This window comes from Homalodisca vitripennis, chromosome 4, assembly GCF_021130785.1.
Source record: "Homalodisca vitripennis isolate AUS2020 chromosome 4, UT_GWSS_2.1, whole genome shotgun sequence".
NCBI classification, from domain to species: domain Eukaryota; kingdom Metazoa; phylum Arthropoda; class Insecta; order Hemiptera; family Cicadellidae; genus Homalodisca; species Homalodisca vitripennis.
In genome coordinates this window covers 8,393,253-8,414,884 of record NC_060210.1, presented here as the reverse complement: position 1 = coordinate 8,414,884, position 21,632 = coordinate 8,393,253, and the positions used below count along the sequence as shown (strand labels likewise).

Here is a 21,632-nt window from a genome sequence, read left to right as displayed (position 1 = left end):
AACTATTGTATCTTCTCGTTACGTCATCGACTTGTTTGTGTCTGATCGCCAATCGGCTCACTGCAGTTGTCACAGGCCGTTGATGGATTATACATGACTTGACGGATAGGTGATGATTTGTTGGTGAGTCACCAGGGAGAAAATATTGCGATTTGCGTCAAGGCCGCCCTACCAATCGTAGTCATCGAGCTTGTAAGTCTGGCAAATGTAGCATTCTGAGAACTAAGCGTAGTTATTGACAAGAACGTGCCCAAGCATAACTATTGTATCTTCTCGTTACGTCATCGACTTGTTTGTGTCTGGTCGCCAATCGGATCACTGCAGTTGTCTTCACAGGCCGTTGATGGATTATACATGACTTGACGGATAGGTGATGATTTGTTGGTGAGTCACCAGGGAGAAAATATTGCGATCTGCGTCAAGGCCGCCCTACCAATCGTAGTCATCGAGCTTGTAAGTCTGGTTGTTAACATTCGGTGAATTAAGCGTAGTTATTGACAAGAACCTGACCAAGCATAACTATTGTAACTTCTCGTTACGTCACCGACTTGTTTGTGTCTGATCGCCAATCGGATCACTGCAGTTGTCTTCACAGGCCGTTGATGGATTATACATGACTTGACGGATAGGTGATGATTTGTTGGTGAGTCACCAGGGGGAAAATATTGCAATCTGCGTCAAGGCCGCCCTACCAATCGTAGTCATCGAGCTTGTAAGTCTGGTTATTGTAAAATTCGGTGAATTAAGCGTAGTTATTGACAAGAACGTGCCCAAGCATAACTATTGTATCTTCTCGTTACGTCATCGACTTGTTTGTGTCTGGTCGCCAATCGGATCACTGCAGTTGTCTTGACGGGCCGTTGATGGATTATACATGACTTGACGGATAGGTGATGATTTGTTGGTGAGTCACCACAGAGAAAATATTGCGATCTGCGTCAAGGACGCCCTACCAATCGTAGTCATCGAGTTTGTAAGTCTGGTTGTTGTAAAATTCGGTGAATTAAGCGTAGTTATTGACAAGAACGTGCCCAAGGCATAACTATTGTATCTTCTCGTTACGTCACCGACTTGTTTGTGTCTGATCGCCAATCGGATCACTGCAGTTGTCTTCACAGGCCGTTGATGGATTATACATGACTTGACGGATAGGTGATGATTTGTTGGTGAGTCACCAGGGGGAAAATATTGCAATCTGCATCAAGGCCGCCCTACCAATCGTAGTCATCGAGCTTGTAAGTCTGGTTATTGTAAAATTCGGTGAATTAAGCGTAGTTATTGACAAGAACGTGCCCAAGCATAACTATTGTATCTTCTCGTTACGTCATCGACTTGTTTGTGTCTGGTCGCCAATCGGATCACTGCAGTTGTCGTCACAAGCCGTTAATGGATTGTAAATGATATACTGGAAGTTGATGATTTGTTACTGAGTCATCATGGAGAGAAGATAGCTATCTGCGTCAAGGCCACCCTACCAATCCCAGTCATAAAGTTTGCAAACCTGGCAAATGTAGCATTCTGAAAATGAAGCGTAGTTATTGACAAGAACGTGCCCAAGTATAACTATTGTAGCTTCTCGTTACGTCACCGGCCTGTTTGTGTCTGATCGCCAATCGGATCACTGCAGTTGTCGTCACAGGCTGTTGATTGATTGTACATGATTTGACGGGTAGCTGATGATTTGTTGGTGGGTCACCAGATAGAAAAGATAACAATCTGGCTGCCTCAAGGCCGCACGTTACCAAGGCCGTTTCTAGCGACCTTCAAACATTTGTTCTAGTTTTGTTAGAGTTGTTCCCATCTTTGCGTCGAGAAGACTAATAAACCTTGTATTTTAATAATACAAGGTTAGTAATAGATTAACAGTAATAATAAATACTATGAGTATAAAAAACTTTACAAAATCGCAGTTTAAATTTGTTGATAACTTTGATACTATTACAATTTTGATATTGTTTAATGTAAATTAAATTTATTCATCTCGTTTTTTAACTGTGTTATTTTTAGTCAAACAAAAGATCTACCTAACACAGTTTATAATTGAAGAAAAATAATTAATTGAAAACATATAAAATTTTTTAGCTAGAAGGTCCTTTTTCAAAATGAACTTACATACATACACCAGAAAGTCTCTTGTTTTAATCGTGTTAAAGGAACAAAAACATATATGGGCTAAACATACTATAGCCCATTATGTAATTCCATTTGGTACCTACGAGTATCATTGGTATTTTTCATGCCTGGTCGTTTTGGAACCCAAATTGAATTTTCACCTGGCCAAAATGGCAACACCTGGCCAAATAGCTATAAAATTGAAATGATAGACAACATGATACAAAATAAAAAGAAAATTATTGAAAGAAATTATAAAACGACTCTTTATTAGACTAAAAGCAAAGAACCTGAAAAATGGATATATGTTTCTTACAACAATTTAACTACAGAAATTACTAAAAAGTTTTTAAAGAGCATGCCAATATTAATGTATCCTCAAATTCCAAAATCAAACTAAAATATATATATATTAGGAAATCCAAAGAATAAAATAGATGATGAAAAATCTGGAATCTATCAAATTAACTTTGACAACTGTAATTTAAAATACATTGGCCAAACAAAAAGGAAGACAAAAAAGAGAGTCAAGGAACATAAAGCATGTCTGAAATATCAACAAGAGGAAATATCAGCCTTGGAAAAACATGCACTTCATACTGGACACTGCTTTTCACAAGTAAAATTAGTAAAATAAATCAAAAAGAAAAAATTGCTTGATGCCTACGAAACAATTTTTTATGCAGAAGAATGAAAATGATTTAGTAAACAATGAGCCTGGACCTCTCCAAAATTCACCGTTACTGCCTTTAATCTAATTAAATATTAATTTTTACATATACAGTAGACATACTTCTTGGTCTTCAATAATCTCTTTGCATTTTTAATAGATGTGTTTTTTTTTAAGTCTAAATTGTTTGTATTATTACTTTACTTTTATTTCAGTTATGTGGGTCTGATGATGTGTTCATTAAACACGAAAGCCTCAAAAAATAAAAATTTCTTAATTATTGGAGTGTTTGTTCATAAATTAAGCAAAACGGCAAAACGTGATTCTAACGGTGACGGAATTTAAGCATACTGTAGTGCCGGATAATGATGACTAAGTTTGAGCGAACAAATCGAGCAGGTCTAGATTCACATGGTAACCTTGTGAATATCTCATTTACATTGTTGATGAACACGAACACGACATAGAGCCACGGTGAGCAATTGTTTCCATGCAAACTGTCTAGAGCTCGTCACTCTCCCTCGATCTCCTTCTCTTTAATTATTCATTATTCTGTTATATTATATTAGCGATAACAATCTTGAGAGAGAAAACTTTTAAACGCGTTCATTGTGCAGATTTCTCTTTTCTTTGTCCATTATTTACACAGTTGTTTTATCATCATTATATTATTTTTTCCACAAATTGAAATAATAACGTCGTCACATACAAAATAAGAATCTAAATAGGAAGGTTATTGAAGGAGGATCTCTTCTTATTGGAATACACTGTTTTCTATTATTTGATGAAAGAAAAGTCACAATTATCCAATAATTTTATTTTTATACACGAGTGGTGTGAATCAACAATTTGACTCGCAAAATTAACTGTGAAGATTGTGATAAGATTTTACATTGTCCAGACAAAACGAACCATTAAAAAACGATTTAAAGAACACGAAAGATATTATAAATACGTACAAACTAAAAAATCAGCTGTTGCCAAACATGCGTTGGAAACAAATCGTACTTTTAAAAATTTAAAATTATTAAAACAAGCCCGTAAACAAGAATAACTCGACGATTATGAAACAGTATACATAAAAAACGTAAAGATAAAATATTGAACAATGGTTTAGGATCGATTCAAAATTCACCCTTAACTAAATATAACTAAATCTTTTTGACCCAAACTTTTATAAATATATTAATATTAATTTTATTTTAATTTTAATTAAACAAATTTTATATTAAGCTTTATCCAGCTGATAATTGTTTTAAATTGTAAAATATTTATATTATTTCAAATTGTTCATTTACACCACTCGTGTATAAAAATAAAATTATTGGATAATCGTGAATTTTCTTTCATCAAATAATAGAAAATAGAAAGATTACTGTTTTCGTTGAGAAAAAGCAAACAAATTCCACCACGAGAAGATCATCTTGACACGAAAAATTAAAATTAATTTCAAATGACGCCTAATAGCAATACATCATTAACCGTGTATACTTCACCAACAGGTGCAATTATTATACCACGCGATTTCAATTATGAAACGCTATTTATTTATTGATAATACGATGACTGTACCTCGTAGTGTAAAATATGAAATATATATTTAACTAGACTAATAAATGAAACACAGCTCACCAGCACGACATGCAGAAATTGCTTATAATATACTTATAGGAGAATTACATTGGCAATATTTACCTATTTAAAAATTATAATACGCCGTTAGTAAATTTATTTATATCGCTTGTCATCCAAATACAAGAAGAACATATACATTTGGAGAAAGGTACACAATTTTTGTAATAATTCAATTCTAGGTTTGCGACCAAATTATAGAAATGTTTAGTTACTCAATTAATTACAGCTATACACCAAATACAACCTCAAAATGTAGATTTAAAAAACTAAAATATACAAAATAGTAACGATTAATCTGCGACAGCTTGAAGTTATACAAAGATTGCTAAGGAAATCATTAAGATTTGGTATTATACAGTGTGAGGTAAAAGTATGGATACATTCTGTTTAGCTTTTTATGGATAAAGATGGAGGGATGGTCCTCGGACCGGCTCTAAACTTTTAAATGTAAAGACCCTCATTAGATCAACTGACACCTCAGTTCAAAAGTCTTGATAAAAGAAGAACAGTGGAAACTAGAGCTTTTTATCTCAACCCAGTACAAAATAGTAGCTCAATGAGCTGTCTCCCAAAATCCCATTTTGGGCAAATCGGCAAAGTTGTAACGGTAACTAAAAAGTTCTATTTCCTAGAAAGGTAACTCGAGTTCCATCCCTTCATCTTTATCCATAAAAAACTAAACAGGGTGTATCCACACTTTTAACTCGCACTGTAATTATTATAACAATGTTAAAAACACGTTTCCATAAATTTCCCTTGCAATATTTCAATAAGTACAAAAAGTAATTAACCTTTTAGTATGCATATATTTAGTAGTATGCAGATAAATTAATAAAAATATGACCGACATTCTTTCGGTAGATTAATATAGCCAACCAAGTATAAATTTCACATTACGACATTGATATTATGTCTCAAATTTTGAGTAAGTTAAAAGTTACACGTTTTAGTTTGTTTAGCGTAAGTCATGCGTAACACTCGTACTGAGACAAATATAGCGTGAAAGAATACATTTCTTGTTTATTCGTACATATTTTAATTTAGTAACTTTTTTACTTAAAAATAATTTGAGTAATATTGACATTTAGTCTCCAAATCTCCAGACAGAATCCGATCCAGATATCGAAAATACTAGATTGACTGAGTTGAAATCTGTATCTATAGAATATTTTTTTTCAATTCCATATATTTAGAATTGCTTTTCTGAAGTAATTTAAAAAATGGAGAAAATCTTTAATTATTTATGTGGAAAATTTAAAGTTCTGTCAGAAAAATAAATAGCAGTTTCTAAGTTTCGAGATATTTCAATAACATTGTGCTGAGCTATCTTGAAATGTTATCCACCAATTAAGCCTGAGATAAAAATATCTTAAAGGATTTTATAGCCTATTAAAAAACACATTAAGAGACGCCATGCATTTCTGCCTATCGCTTAGGTTGATGTATTTTTGCATAACCAGAACAAAGAGCGAGTTCCTCTTTTATGCAGCATATAATTGATATCTGCTTGCTAAGTTAGCTCCCGTAAAATAGAACACTGGCGGTTTATGTTTCCAAGAATGGTTGTTTTTTTTTAATTTTTTTTAGTTCAATTCATCGAGTAATTTTAAATTATTGTGGTTTAGTCACATATTGAAGATTAAACCTATTATATTTAACTTTAAACTCCTTTGTCTTGAAACTAATTAAATGAAAAGTAGTATTCTTGACGTAATTTCCCTAACATCCAAGATAAAGCCAAACTATAAATAAAAATAACTTTAAGTTTTTTAGATGTTTTACTAGTTTGAAATGTCCTAAATTTAAACTATTTAAAAAAACTAAAATGTCCTGAAAAGTGACAACTTTAACATACTTTTAGAAAGAGCAATTCTTTGGTAACCTTTAATAGAAATTCGGATTTGCTGTAATTTTCAACAAGGCAACAGTAAAAGAATCTGTGAAATTGTACCATTTTTACATTTTGGACCACCCTGTATTCAAGAAGCGAAATAAAATAACTTTTTTTAATCATCGGCGAATAGATACTACGATCTATAAAACCTCTTTGGTGAAGAGAAACATATGTGCGCTGTAGATAGATCCCCCATAATTTATGAATTTGGCCTCGAGGTAAACATATAAAACATACCTTTTCTATCTATGGCCCATTCGTTTTCTTCATAAATAACGTATAAGTTCCATAAAATCGTGGGTTTATCGGATTTCTATTCCTGGAACAGGATAATTTACAGCGCGGTAATACAGGAACTGCACTTTCAAGTCGACTGACTCTTGGTGTTTTATTGGCAGCTGCTGCCCTGTAACAGCGTGTTTGTCCTTGACACCCACTACAGTCTGCCGCCAGCTGCTTTCACGGTTGGATATTTCGAAGCCTTGGAAAGTGCGGGTCGCGGAACTCTACAAGTTTTAGCTGAAATGAAACTCTAGTCCGAGGAGTAAGGTTTTTAATTTTGTACACCTTCCTAAAACAGAAATACTTTCTATAAATTAGCGAGCATCAAGTTTCAATCTAGGTACGTCGTAGCTGGAAATGGAAAACATAACCTAAAAATTAAAACTGTACGCAGCATAATATTGAAAAAGTCCACTGTGCGTGTGGGAGCATCAGAGGGCTTTAAATAAAGGGGTCTGAATTCTGAGATTTAGGATCTATGATACATACATTTCTGGGAATTTTCTGGAAGTTAGTAAAGATATAAATCGTTGATTTGTTTTCGTCAAAGATATATTATGACTATTAAAAGTAAGTACCATGCACAATTCGATATATTGAGAAACTTTGTCTTATTGCAACATAACCCATCGAGTCATATATAATTTATTACAAGAGTCAGTAGCTTTAGATAATAGTAGACACGAAAGGGACAATTCAATTCTTAAGTGTTGATGACATCATTTTAAAGCTAACGAGAATCAATTGGATGGAAATTTCCCAGCAGGTTTTCCTTTAGAAGATGACAGATTGAAAGTTGACAGTTTAGTTGTTTCTGTGATTGACGTAGATGTGGTATTACCACATACGCTGTTAAATGACTACGTTTGTCTGTAGTGTTCTATTTGGTTGGATATACTCAGATGTTTCAATCATAATTTCCTCTCATCTGTTTTAGCTATAGGATTATCATATTTTGAGGCGCTAGGCAAAGTGTTTCGTGCGGTTCCCGCCCCAGTGTGTGAATTGAGTTTGAAAATTATTATAAAAATGTATAATGAAAAAATGTGTATGTATATATATATATATACACACACACACACACACACACACACACACACACACACACACACACACATATATATATTACACACACACACACACAAACACACACACACACACACCCAACACACACAACACACACACAAACACAACACACACACACAACCAACACCACACACACGACACACACTAAACACAACAACACCTCCCACCACACCACACAACACACAAAACACACCACACACACAAACACCCACACTACACACACACAAAAAACACACACACACACAAACACACACGCCGGTGGCACACACACAAACAAACACCACCACACACAAACACACACACACACACACATACACACACACACACACAAACACACACGTACAAACACAAACGCGCGCGATTTATGTTCATAGAGTTTATATTACTCTCAATACATCTCAGAGTATTACAGTTTGATGTGACTTTTTCAAAATTTATGATCTATAGCCCCGGAACGGTATAATTAACTAAAATATGATACTATACCTTGGACTACCACTCTCACACGATCACGACCTGAGGGTTATCACGATCTGATCGTGATCGCACGGGCCTAACTTCCTAATGTACGTCGTATATCCCTACTTATTCCGTTGTGTTTTGTACTTATCATTTAAACAAATTTTTAAACTTTGACAACCCCATGTGCAGCACTTTTCACTTTTAACCACCTGGTGATGGAACGATAGTCCATTCCTACATTTGGAACTGTTTTAACAAGCTATTTACAAACAATAGTGTCCTGTTTTTATGTCGAAATAACGTAAAAGTGTACGGTTTTGGTTAATATTCGACCTATTTGCAACTTTTAAAATTCATAACTCAGAAACTCGTGATCCTATTAAGAGCGAAAAATTTGGTTTTACAAAATAGGTACTATTGTATTGTTTTTGAGCAAGTAGTTTTAGCATTTTTGAATTATATAAAAAAGTAGTTATTAAGTTAGCACCTTCAACTAGGCCCTCTCTAGTCGCATAGTAGTAAATCCAGGCTACTACTAGTAAAAATACTAGTAAATCCTGATGCTAGTAACGTCAGGATTTTCACTGGAATTAGGTTTCAAACTTTGCTATTAGTTTTAAGTTAAACCTATACTTAAAATATCTGCTGTAGCGATGGACTCAGGCAGCATTCAGACAGTTGGTGAGTGCTTCCACCATAGTAAACGTATTGAACTCCAATGTAAATTTGGTTACATCGATAAAAAAACATATATAACTTGGTAATATAGTTTAGGAAGAATGATCTCCATGAACTGTGCATATTGTGGCATCTCAAATTCGTTACGAAAGCAGATATTTTGAGAAATAAAATAATTTATACGTTATAATTTCATTGTCAAGCGCTCAGTTTTAACACCATCCTTTGTTAGCATCCTAGAACGAGAACGGTCATGACAAAATTTATTCAATATTTATCATTGAGTAAACAAAAGTAATAAAAGCAACAGCACGATCATAGCTTACTTTAAAAACTTACTAAATCTTGCTCCTACATCGAATTCGTGCTTAACATGAAGTATAGTTTTAATTGGCAGTTAAGGTTTGAATGTAAAGAAAATAGATGGAAACGTGTACGGCACAAAACAAAATTTTTCTACGTAACATTCACTTCTGAACAGATGACGTCATGAAGGATACCTGCAAGGTTGACTAGTGCCTGAGTCACCGAGACGTACCAGGAATCGACTCGTGGAAATGGAGAGGACATTCCCCGAATTCGGCTTCTCGCGAGAGCAGGCTCTGCGCCCCGGGCTGCCTGACCGTGTTTCACCGGTGAAACCCACTTTACGTCACGTATTCACGTAACATCCGCAATCAACTCGTTGCGCGCAGAATGACAAGTAGGCTTGTAAACGTTAAGTGAACGGTCAACACCAGCTGACTGGAAAGAAAATGAAGACCTCACAGAACACGCTCTGCTATTCGTAGGCTAACTCATTTGGGGCTTTGGAAAGGTTTTTTGTCATATCTTATATCATCTCGTAATGATAATTATGAGGTCAAGTGTTAAATGTGATAACAACGCAACCTCGCTCTGCCAACCGTGGCACATTTGGAGATTTGAACATTGTACGTAGGATATAATATCAATGCGAATGAAGGAAACACGATTTATCCAGACATTTGCCATCATTCAGTGGTACAAAAAATCGGTAACACTGCAGATCTCGACATTTATTGTTACAGATTTTTTGTATCACTGAACGATGGCAAATGTCCGGAAAATCCTGTTTCCTTCACAATCCTTTCATCTTCAAAAATAAACTTCAAACAAAGACTCAATTCGAATGTTTAGCTACATTTCACATTAAACCTAAAATCGGATGGAGCAGAACACAACAATCGTATTCGATGAACCCACCCCACCATAGCTGCGTTATGTGATATCAATTGGTGTGCATTGGAATTGGAATGACAAGTAGACATGTGCAAGTGAATAATAGCACGACAGCCAACAAGTAACATACACAGTGACAATAAAATGTCAAGAAGATATGTGCATGTGAACACTAGCCCGAACGGAAGATAAGTAACGTACACAGTGACAATAAAATGTCAAGAAGATATGTGCATGTGAACACTAGCCCGACAGCAGATAAGTAACGTACACAGTGACAATAAAATGTCAAGTAGATATGTGCATGTGAACACTAGCCCGACAGCAGATAAGTAACGTACACAGTGACAATAAAATGTCAAGAAGATATGTGCATGTGAACACTAGCCCGACAGCAGACATGTAACGTACACAGTGACACTAAAATGTCAAGTAGATATGTGCATGTGAACACTAGCCCGACAGCAGACATATAAACGTACACAGTGACACTAAAATGTCAAGAAGATATGTGCATGTGAACACTAGCCCGACAGCAGATAAGTAACGTACACAGTGACACTAAAATGACAAGTAGATATGTGCATGTGAACACTAGCTAGACTACAGAAGCATGTGAACGTAACGTACACAGTGACACTAAAATGAAGAAGATATGTGCAGTGAACACTAGCCCGACATAAGTAACGTACACAGTGACAGTATGTGCATGTGAACACTAGCTTGACAGCAGATAAGTAACGTACACAGTGACAATAAAATGACAAGTAGATATGTGCATGTGAACACTAGCCCGACAGCAGATAAGTAACGTACACAGTGACACTAAAATGATAAGTAGATATGTGCATGTGAACACTAGCCCGACAGCAGATAAGTAACGTACACAGTGACACTAAAATGACAAGTAGATATGTGCAAGTGAACACTAGCTTGACAGCAGATAAGTAACGTACACAGTGACACTAAAATGACAAGTAGATATGTGCATATGAACACTAGCCCGACAGCAGATAAGTAACGTAACGTACACAGTGACACTAAAATGACAAGTAGATATGTGCAAGTGAACGCTAGCTTGACAACAGACATGTAACGTACACAGTGACACTAAAATGACAAGTAGATATGTGCAAGTGAACACTAGCTCGACAACAGACAAGTAACGTAGGTACACAGTGACACTAAAATGACAAGTAGATATGTGCAAGTGAACGCAAGCTTGACAACAGACATGTAACGTACACAGTGACACTAAAATGACAAGTAGATATGTGCAAGTGAACGCAAGCTTGACAACAGACATGTAACGTACACAGTGACACTAAAATGACAAGTAGATATGTGCAAGTGAACGCAAGCTTGACAACAGACATGTAACGTACACAGTAACACTAAAATGACAAGTAGATATGTGCAAGTGAACGCAAGCTCGACAACAGACATGTAACGTACACAGTAACACTAAAATGACAAGTAGATATGTGCAAGTGAACGCAAGCTCGACAACAGACATGTAACGTACACAGTAACACTAAAATGACAAGTAGATATGTGCAAGTGAACGCAAGCTCGACAACAGACATGTAACGTACACAGTAACACTAAAATGACAAGTAGATATGTGCAAAAGAACGCTAGCTCGACAACAGACAAGTAACGTACACAGTAACACTAAAATGACAAGAAGATATGTGCAAGCGAACACTAACTCGACAGCTGACAAGTAACGTTCATATTGACAATATGCAGTTGTCTGTGGCACATTTGTAGCTTTGAACAGATTAATAAATTAAATATACGTAACATCTGATAGCATCTGCGCACTAGAATGACACATCCGGCTGCAGAAGTCAAGTGAGAGTTAACGCTATAATTGGCATGGCGAACATGTGCTCTGCTAGTTGTGACGCTTTTGAGGTTTGATCCTACGTATCATCCTCGAATGGTTACGCCTGGGTTATTGAAAATGAAAAGGCTGTGCCTACGCATTCTTTCACTTATTTACAATCAAGTTTTTTTCTTATCTGCATAGCTAGCAGAAGTAACCTGGTTATAATTATTAGAACATTTGGAACATAGTTATTTTTCAGAAGGGAAATTGACCGGAGGATGGGTCTTGATGAACAAACCATACTTGGAATTTAAAGTATTTTACACAGTATTTATTATTTCCAGTGGTAGAAACATCGCTTCGTCCAATGAGATGAGTCTACCTGAGATATAAAGAACTTAGTGAAAGTCTGTTAATTTCAATATATTATTCAACAAAACAAGTCTCTCACATTATATATTCTCTTTGTTTTTAAGTTCTAAGTTCTTTTAAGTTAAGTTGATTCTAAAAAGTAATAAAATACACTAAATAACAACAAACCTCATACTGCTTTATGAAAGGTTTGAAAGCCAACTGGCTATTCAGATTTATCTTAGTGACAAAAATATTGCTAGGAATATATATAATTTCAATAAACAGTGAATCACAAAAAGTACTTGCTCCGCCGAATCTCGAACCCGGATCTCTCACTTGCCGGGTGAATGTGCTACCATTACACCACAGAGCGCTAACTTTTTCGGATTCAATTATTTTGTATTTGGCCATATCTGTCACATATGCGTTTAAATAAGCAAACTAACATATGATCGGAAGACCAAACACCTGTCAAGCGACTTTTATTTATGTTAAATTGTATAAATGGCAATACTCTTATTTAATTTCAATAAACATTAAATCACAAAAAGTACTTGCTCCGCCGGGAATCGAACCCGGATCTCTCACTTGCCGGGTGAATGTGCTCCAAGTACGTGAAGTGTGCGATGCTGGCCCGTTCTAGTAAGAAGCAAGAGCCAACGATAATACGTATAGCCTACGTATTAAAGACGTATCTTCAAAGCAACCTGAGTGTAGAATAAATTTAGCATGGTTTGTTTTTCAAAAACCACATAAGCTGGGTTTTTTGGTCTACACAGACTGTTAGACACAGACACAGACTGTTGGTAAGAAAATTGTTAGTGGCGACTCAGTGTCGCATGTAGAAAATTATTTCGGAGTAGTGTAGGAGGTATAAAATATCTCCCAAAACAGGGGTTCTCCCCCGGGAAATTGTTAAGCTTTAAAGCGTCATAAATATGCTCTAAACAAACTAATGAGTGCAATTTAGTGTTTGCCTTTCAACGTTTCGGCGGGGGAGGGGCTCAAGCCCTATTTGCCCCATATACACGCATGGTAGTGTCGAAGATAAAAGTAAGCTCAACATGATTACTTGTGCGCGATGTTTTGGCCAAAACAAACACACTAATGATGCCGCAGCCACCGCATTCCCCAGATTCAGCCCCCTGTGACTTCTTCTTGTTCCCGAAACTAAAGAGGCCCGTGAAAGGACGACGCTACGCTACGACTGACGAGATAAAGACGGCGTCGAAGGAGGGGCTTAACAAGATAAGCGACTTTTTGAAGTGCTTAGAGGATTGGACAAGAAAGTTGGCTCAAGTGTATAATATCTAATGGGGTTTACTTTGAAGGGGACAAAATTGAGATTAATGAAACATAACTAATTTTTGAAAAAAAAAAAAAACGGTATCAATTTACAATAACGTGACCATGGAAAGGTATGTTCATTTTTTTCCCCTGAAAACTACAATTTTTCTTGAAAACAATAGTGAAGAAAAAATTCGTCGGCAACGAAAATCAAAGGAGTTACGATTTTTTGAAAACTCTGTTTTTGACAGTATCTCTGGCAATTTTACTGAAATGATGCTGACAAGTACGTTAATTCTGTCAACGATGCCTGCCTCTGCGCAGTGCTGCGCACTGCTTGCTCTTTTAGAAAAAAAAATTAACTCGAGCTTGCAAAAGTCGAATCCCAGATCACGTGATGCCCCTGATCCTTAACCCTCCAAGTGTTGTTCGACAAAATTTTGTCGGTTATTTTCCATTTTTAACGCAATAATAATGCCCGAAAGGCATCAATATAATACAATAATATACTTCCCCCCCCCCAGTTTATATGCACCTGTGATAATAATACTTGGCTATAAATGCCCAACCCATGAAAAAAGTCCATTTTTCATGGTCACGGTATTGTAAATAAATACCAAAAAAAACAAATGTTACGATATTTTTAAACAGACCTCTATATGCTATACGTATAAAACATGACAGAAGGAAATAAAGTATTTGTATTTGTAAAAAAAAAAAAACACTTTTTTATTGAAAAATTTACAAAAAACTTATTGAAACATTTATTGAAAAAAACTATAACTCATGCCAAAGTGTACAAAATGTACATTTTTACATGCAGCCGTTTTTATTTAGACACGGATACAAAATTGTCAAAATTTGCCACATTAAATGCCAAGAAAATTACTTTAAAGGAATGTGAAACTGAAAGCTAAACATGTTTACCCAACCAAAAATCTATCAATTGTACGACGTTTATCACTGTTTCATTCGACATCACACCTTTTGAAACCCCTTTTCTTAAAAGACGTAATACCCATGGTATTTATGTGGTGTGATAAATAACCTGACGCATCCAGACACTATTTTTGTAGAGAGACTCGAGTTTGTTTGAAACATCCTATCTTCAATGCTTCCCATACCGACGAATCCCGGCAGTAGGTACGGCGGCGAAAGTCGGTGGAAAGACTTGCTGTCACCCTGTCAGTCAGTCTGGGCACGTGTATCAAGGCGGAAGTCGGTGGAAAGACTTGTAGTCAGTCAGCTGGGCCCGTGTATGAAGGCGGAAGTCGGTGGAAAGACTTGCAGTCAGTCAGCCTGGGCCCATGTATCGGGGCGCAAGTCGGTGTAAAGACTTGATGTCAGTCAGTCTGGGCCCGTGTATCAAGGCGGAACTCGGTGGAAAGACTTGCTGTCAGTCAGTCTGGGCCCGTGTATCAAGGCGGAAGTCGGTGGAAAGACTTGCAGTCAGTCAGCCTGGGCCCGTGTATCGGGGCGCAAGTCGGTGTAAAGACTTGCAGTCAGTCAGCCTGGGCCCGTGTATCGGGGCGCAAGTCGGTGTAAAGACTTGCAGTCAGTCAGCCTGGGCCCGTGTATCGGGACGGAAGTCGGTGGAAAAGACTAGCTGTCAGTCAGTCTGGACCCGTGTATCGGGGCGGGTTGGTGGAAAGACTTGCAGTCAGTCAGCCTGGGCCCGTGTATCGGGGCGCAAGTCGGTGTAAAGACTTGATGTCAGTCAGTCTGGGCCCGTGTATCAAGGCGGAACTCGGTGGAAAGACTTGAAGTCAGTCAGCCTGGGCCCGTGTGTCGGGACGGAAGTCGGTGGAAAGACTTGCTGTCAGTCAGTCTGGACCCGTGTATCGGGGCGGGTTGGTGGAAAGACTTGCAGCCAGTCAGCCTGGGCCCGTGTATCGGGACGGAAGTCGGTGGAAAAGACTTTCTGATAGTCAACCTGAGTCCGTGCATCGGGGCGGGTCGATGGAAAGACTTGCTGTTAAGTCACCTGAGCTCGTGTATCGCAGCGCGTGACTGCCTATTGCACAGATTATAATGCAGTCTTGACCTTCAACTACACTTACTTCTCTCTCATTTACAGTCGGAGTCAGGGTTAACTGTTCCCATGACTCTATCAAGGTTTCACTTTAACATATTAACGCAAATTGTATTTCTTCAGATGTCACTTTGAAATTGACTCCGTTCCACAAGTACATTGTATACATTGTTACACTGTAGGGCCTAAATCTAAATTAAAGATAGCGTAAAATGTGCCACTAACTGGTAAACAGAACGATTACGAGAGTTGAAATACGATTAGCGTGTGGTTGATTTGGGTATATTAAGAAAGTTTGAAAAGCTTTGTAGAAAATATTACTTTACCTGACACATAAGAGATGGATGTAGAAGGTAAAAATATTACAGAATTCGACGAAGACATAATTTGTGTGAACCATCTGAACGAACAAGCTACAACTAACTTAATTTATACTTTTATGTGTTTGCAATCGAATTTGTAAATGTCGAAATAATAATAATACTTTTAAACAGGATTAATAGTTTAACATTTGCTTAAATCCTGTATTTCTAAAACGTGCACTTAACAGAAACAAAACCCCAATTATTAAAACCGAACTAAAGCGTACAGGTTACAATACGTGCACTCAACGATAAACAACTGAGTACCAGATCAGAGGCCGATGTGGACTGGTACGAGTTGTTTATTTTAACATAGATTGTACAGATGGGCCAAGGGATCTGAGCGCGAGTCCGAGGCTCTACTAGCCATCCACAAAACATTGACCTCGCCTACGCGCTGTCATTTTGTGATTGAAAAGAATTGAACTATCGGAACACGTTTTATTTGAATATAACCACTAGACAACTGAATAAACAGTAAATACCCCAGTTCATGTCTCTCTTGTGCCACGAGAATACCTAAGGGAAAGACCAATGTTCTTGGAAAAGACGATCCTCTCTCCGGCCCGCGCGCGTAGATCCTTTGGCCCATCTGTAGAGCTTAGTTATCCATCTGAGGAAGACGTAGTGTTACTGATTTCTTTTATTACTGAAAGGTGGTAAATATCCAGAAAAATCGTGTTTCCTTATCAGTGATCACTGACCTAAGGACTATCTCAGGGTATTTCGCTGTTCTGAGAGAGATACCGACACGCCGTTATTGGATATTGCTACATGCTGTGTGGGATATAAGTTGAGGATTTTCCGCTCTCCCACCACCAGTCGACTTGGAGGCTCCCGTTTCTGGGGACGCTAAAGACGATACCCTCCAGATAACGCCAATCGTGAAAATAAAAATACGATTTGATTTTCCAACGGATTTACAACGGCCAAAGTTGAAAAGAATCGTGGAGGACAGACACTCGGTCTATTTACGATGCGAGCCGTTCAGTAGTCGATCCACGATTGATGGACTGATCTTCGGCCTGTTCTTATTTGAATTTCCAATGTTTCTTTCTCCTGCCGATTCTAGTCAAGCGGTTAATCAAAGACCATTCCCTCCTGGGGAAGCTCATTTCAAATTGTTGGGTTACCTAACAAGATGTATCCTCAATAGCCGTTTGCTACGATGTATATTATTCAGTGCCGTAACGGGTGGGCCCAGAGCATTTTCATTGGAGCACTGTTATTAAAACCTCGGATAACACCCCCTTCGGTTGTCGTTTTCTCAATTCAATTCTGAATAATTTTGAAAGTAAAATCACTTTGTTTGTCTTGTATAAATTGCTTGAGAACTTAGCTTTGTATTTACTTGTGAGTTAAGGAATCGGGCTTAAAAATATAGAATTGCAAGAGGTACGCACTTGGGGACATAAATAAAGAATTGATTTCCTATTCCCATTTAAAATGTGTAAATATATGTTTTAAGAAATACTATTTTACTAATTTTATTTATAATAGCTTACCTTTTCGCCTGAGATACAATGGGGAACGTAAGTACACATTTCTATATAATATAAAACACAGGAGATGTCTTACAACATATCTGGTATATCTCTACATATCGTTTTTCTATAAATGTTCGAGGCTACATTCTTTTTTTCTTCAATGAAGGTTTATTCATGGAGATATTACAAAGTTTTAGCCTTTAAATTCTACATTATGTCCTGGACATTGTTTAGGAAAATGCTAACACGTCTCATAATATTCTATGACTTAAAAAATAACCAGTAAACACTCTTTTAGTACGGTTTCTCATTTTTGTAACCCAATCAAATCCCATTTTCCCTTTTCCAATCCATTCAGTATTTTTTTTCTAAAAGCATTTTGAGAATAAAATTTCTATTGGGTGTTTGCATTACTGTATTGTCTTTTTATATAGATTTTAATTTTTATCCAAATTTCTTGTAATACATGAAACACATTCTCACAATAGGACGTATTAAAATAATACATGGCGGGTTAATAATTTGACTAATAATAAAATAAAAACTGTTATAAATATAGATTCTCCTGATAAATTAAAAATAACATTTATAATGATTTTTCCTCTTTCAGAGTTTGAAAAGTCTAATGTAATGTTATCAGAAATGCAGTTCTGCATGCTGCGCTGCGCATGTCAACATGTTCTTGTAAACAATCAATGTACGAATGGCCTTCAACAGCGCATCTAGCAAATTAAATACAAAATACTTAAGAGTATAAACAATACTCAAACAAAATTTGTATGGAAATGTCATTCTTTCCCTTTCCACGAAGTTTAGCACAATCATTAATCAGTTACATTCCAGATAAAGCCACCACTTTACGATTAAACGAGAAGAATTTTACCTTGAACCGTCACAGTTTATTGTCGAAGGACCATGTATGTTTCACATGACTAACAGCGCTTTATTCCAATGAAGGAATTCGAGGACATTTACTTCCCAAACAGTATAAATGAACAGGCTAAAATAAAATTCTGACAAGGTAATAAATTGCGCACTTCAAGCGTTTTCAGGTTTAAAATTCCAACTAAAAACAAAAACATAAATTATAGGTTATACATTCGCATCAAAAGCCGTCTGTACTAGCGGCCATCTTGGTTGTAGCCCCTAAAAAACAATGTCAAATGTCATGCAAATTACGACCTTATTTATAGTCGTATAACTATGGGAGACGTCTCGTTTTAAATATACAATTAGTAATCATCTAAACGCTTTTTAGATTTTAGATATTTTATAAGTTATTTAGAAAAAATCTCAAACTTTCTTGTGCTTCTTCGTTTAAATATTCAAAAAACATAACCTAAAAATAAAAAAAAAACAAGGAGAGTTTAGTTGCGTATTAATTACGTATTTAAAATGAGACGTTTCCCCATAATGCTACGATAACAAATAAGGGTTAAGACTCGGTATTGTTCAACGCTGTTCTTATTGAAAAATCTCAAGGTCATTAAATGCAGCCGTTGCTAACCTAAGATTGCGACGTAAACGTCAAATTAACATTGAGGTGATTATCGTGCGGCGGACGTTTGTTGCGCTCCCAGTTGGTAACTCTTGGTTCATAAGATTTGCTTAGTTTAAGTTCGAAAATTTAATTATTAGATCTAACACTACTCCTTTTAAAAATAAACACGTCAGTGTGAATATCATAGAAATCTATAAAAATAAAATTAGTTTTAATGTTAAACTCGCGTTCACCGTTGACTACTTGGTTAATAAACAAGTAACAAGTAGATACTACGTTTAGTTAAAGAGTTTACGCCATAATCGGGGTTATTACGACTGTGACCTAATTCAGCAGTAATCTTACAGGACGGTGACTAATATAGGATAAGAGGATGTGAATATCCTAGTTAGTTCATGATACTCATCGCCAACGTAGTAAATGGATACATTTTTATACACTTAACAAAGAGAATAGATATCTAATGTAAGAGACTTGTTTTGTTGAATAATATATTTAAATTAACACACTTTCAATAAGGTCAAATATATCTACGGTAAAATCATTTCATTGAACGAAACGATGTTTCTACCACTGGAAATAATAAATTACCCCCTCTGGCCTCTACGATTATTGATACAAAACTTCCATATGCAAGTGTTGCGTAACAAATAATGTACGAACTGTCATACAATGGTTAAAATATGTTACGTATGCGAAATGCAACAATTAGATACTTATAAATATATATATTATTATTATGTCTAACGTTTTATCAGTCTTTGATTCTTTATCTAGTAATTAACCGACTGTAGGCCTATTTGAAATCGAGCGAGATAAAAAGATTAATTTTTTCTAACTGCTTGAGCAACTTAGGACACTAGAAATTTTTATACAAACTTAAAGTGTATGATGAAATTATTTGACCAATTGGTTATAGAGCACCTTTTACAGAGCAAACTAACTGTTTCTCGCTATTTAGTAAAATGTTGAGCAGTTCATTGAAATACTTTCAAAATATTTGTATTGATATTCTTTAAAAAATTTTAATCATGTTATAAAATAAAATGTGAAATATTTTAAAACTTACCTATTGCTGAAGAAGGCGATAGAACCACACAGAGCAATACAATAACAATTATGTTAGTGCCACACATTTCTGTCATTACAAGATAAACTGTAAATAATATAGTAATAATACAAATTTTATTTCACAGAACAGTGTAAACAAGATGCTAAATCTAGAGTGCAAGATCGACCGTGTTCAAAACGACAACACAAGGCAACACGACCTCTTCGTACGGTGGTCGTACTTGTACTGAACTGTATGTAAGCTGGTGCGACGAACTGAACTGAACTGACTACTGAAGCGACTCTTCTCGCACTGAGTTGTTCCTGAACTGCAAGTGGAAAGAACGCTCGATCTGTAAATACATTGACAGATCCAAACCGTACCATAACGTAACCGTTGAACTGGTTAATCAAACCATACTGTACCATAGTGTACAGTAAATATGAGATGACTGTTAAAAGACAGCGTTTCACAGAGCCAAAAAGTAAGAGAGGATCATGGTGATTCACGAGTTATCTAATCTAACCCGTAATAATTTATGTTATTCTCCGTTTTACATAGTAGAATCGTCTACAAAATTGTTGGTAAATGTCAAATTCTTTATCTAAACCAAACATTAATGTATTGTTACAATTGTAATCAAAATAAAACATAGTAGATAAATGTGTGATTTAGATCAGTCCATTTTATGAAATCTATATGCAAGGGTGGTGCATTTTAAGCCTTTTGTACTAATATTTAATTCCAAAGGTAAACTTGTCACTCCATGAAATAAACTATGTTGTTTTTTTATAGTCTTTTGAGACATTTTACTTTTTTTATGAAAGCAATTTCGAGATTTTGGCATTAGCCAATGTGGATTTTCTCATTTCCACAGCTCATCAAAACAATTCCATACATTTTCTGTGACCTATCTTTATGAAAACCCATTCGATGTGCACTTGACATAATTAATATTCATAAATTAAATGTGCTATTAAATTAAATTATTCTCTTATACATTTTTATATGAATCTTTGAAAAGTTAAAACACTCTTAATGTTGTTCTACAAATTTGTCTAATTAATTAATAGCTCATTCACCCCTTCATCCCTTACAGTGCCAACGTCCGATTTTCGGAAATTTGCGGTCCAATTGCACTAGATATCTAGATTACAAAATATTACATATTGAAATTCGTCTTTCCGCATTTGTTTTTTTATAGTTTTGCTCATGCAGAAACAGCGCATTGTTTGTATGATATGCAACATTTAAATTGTTTTCATTCAGATTCTTTGACCAACGTTATACTGCCTAGTAAAGGGATATTTAATTAAAATCGGCAATTTGTAGACGGAACGAATGTGAGAGGTATCTTGTTTACATGTGACCCTCCAAAAAAGTCTGACTCCTCCATTTTAATATTGAATATTTTGGTAAAAAAATAGGTTTATAATATGTTTTAATAAATAATTTCACGTAGGTATTTATAAAGGTTTTAAATTTGAAAAAGTATCACCTTAAAGATTTTATAAAAATAACAATGATACCAGGAGTAAAGGAACATAGATTATTGAATTCACCCTAGTGTTCTGATAAAAATAGGTCCTTTTTTCACATGAAATAAACCTCCATGTTAAAAAAAAACAACACTACAAAAAGGGATATTATCTCAACTAAATAAAAGAAAGATAAGTTTTCCAATCACATTATCCTACATACATAC

General features: G+C 35.9%; 1 protein-coding gene across 1 annotated transcript in view; it reads right to left on the bottom strand.

Annotated features, from left to right (window-relative positions):
* The window catches only part of LOC124358930, a 137,228-nt gene extending 116,965 nt beyond the window's left edge, over positions 1–20,263 (bottom strand). The window contains exon 1 of the mRNA XM_046811197.1: positions 19,946–20,263. Coding sequence (XP_046667153.1) covers positions 19,946–20,021 — 76 coding nt within the window. The 5' untranslated portion in view covers positions 20,022–20,263. The remainder of the gene's footprint in view (positions 1–19,945) is intronic.
* Between the last annotated feature and the right edge of the window lie 1,369 nt (positions 20,264–21,632).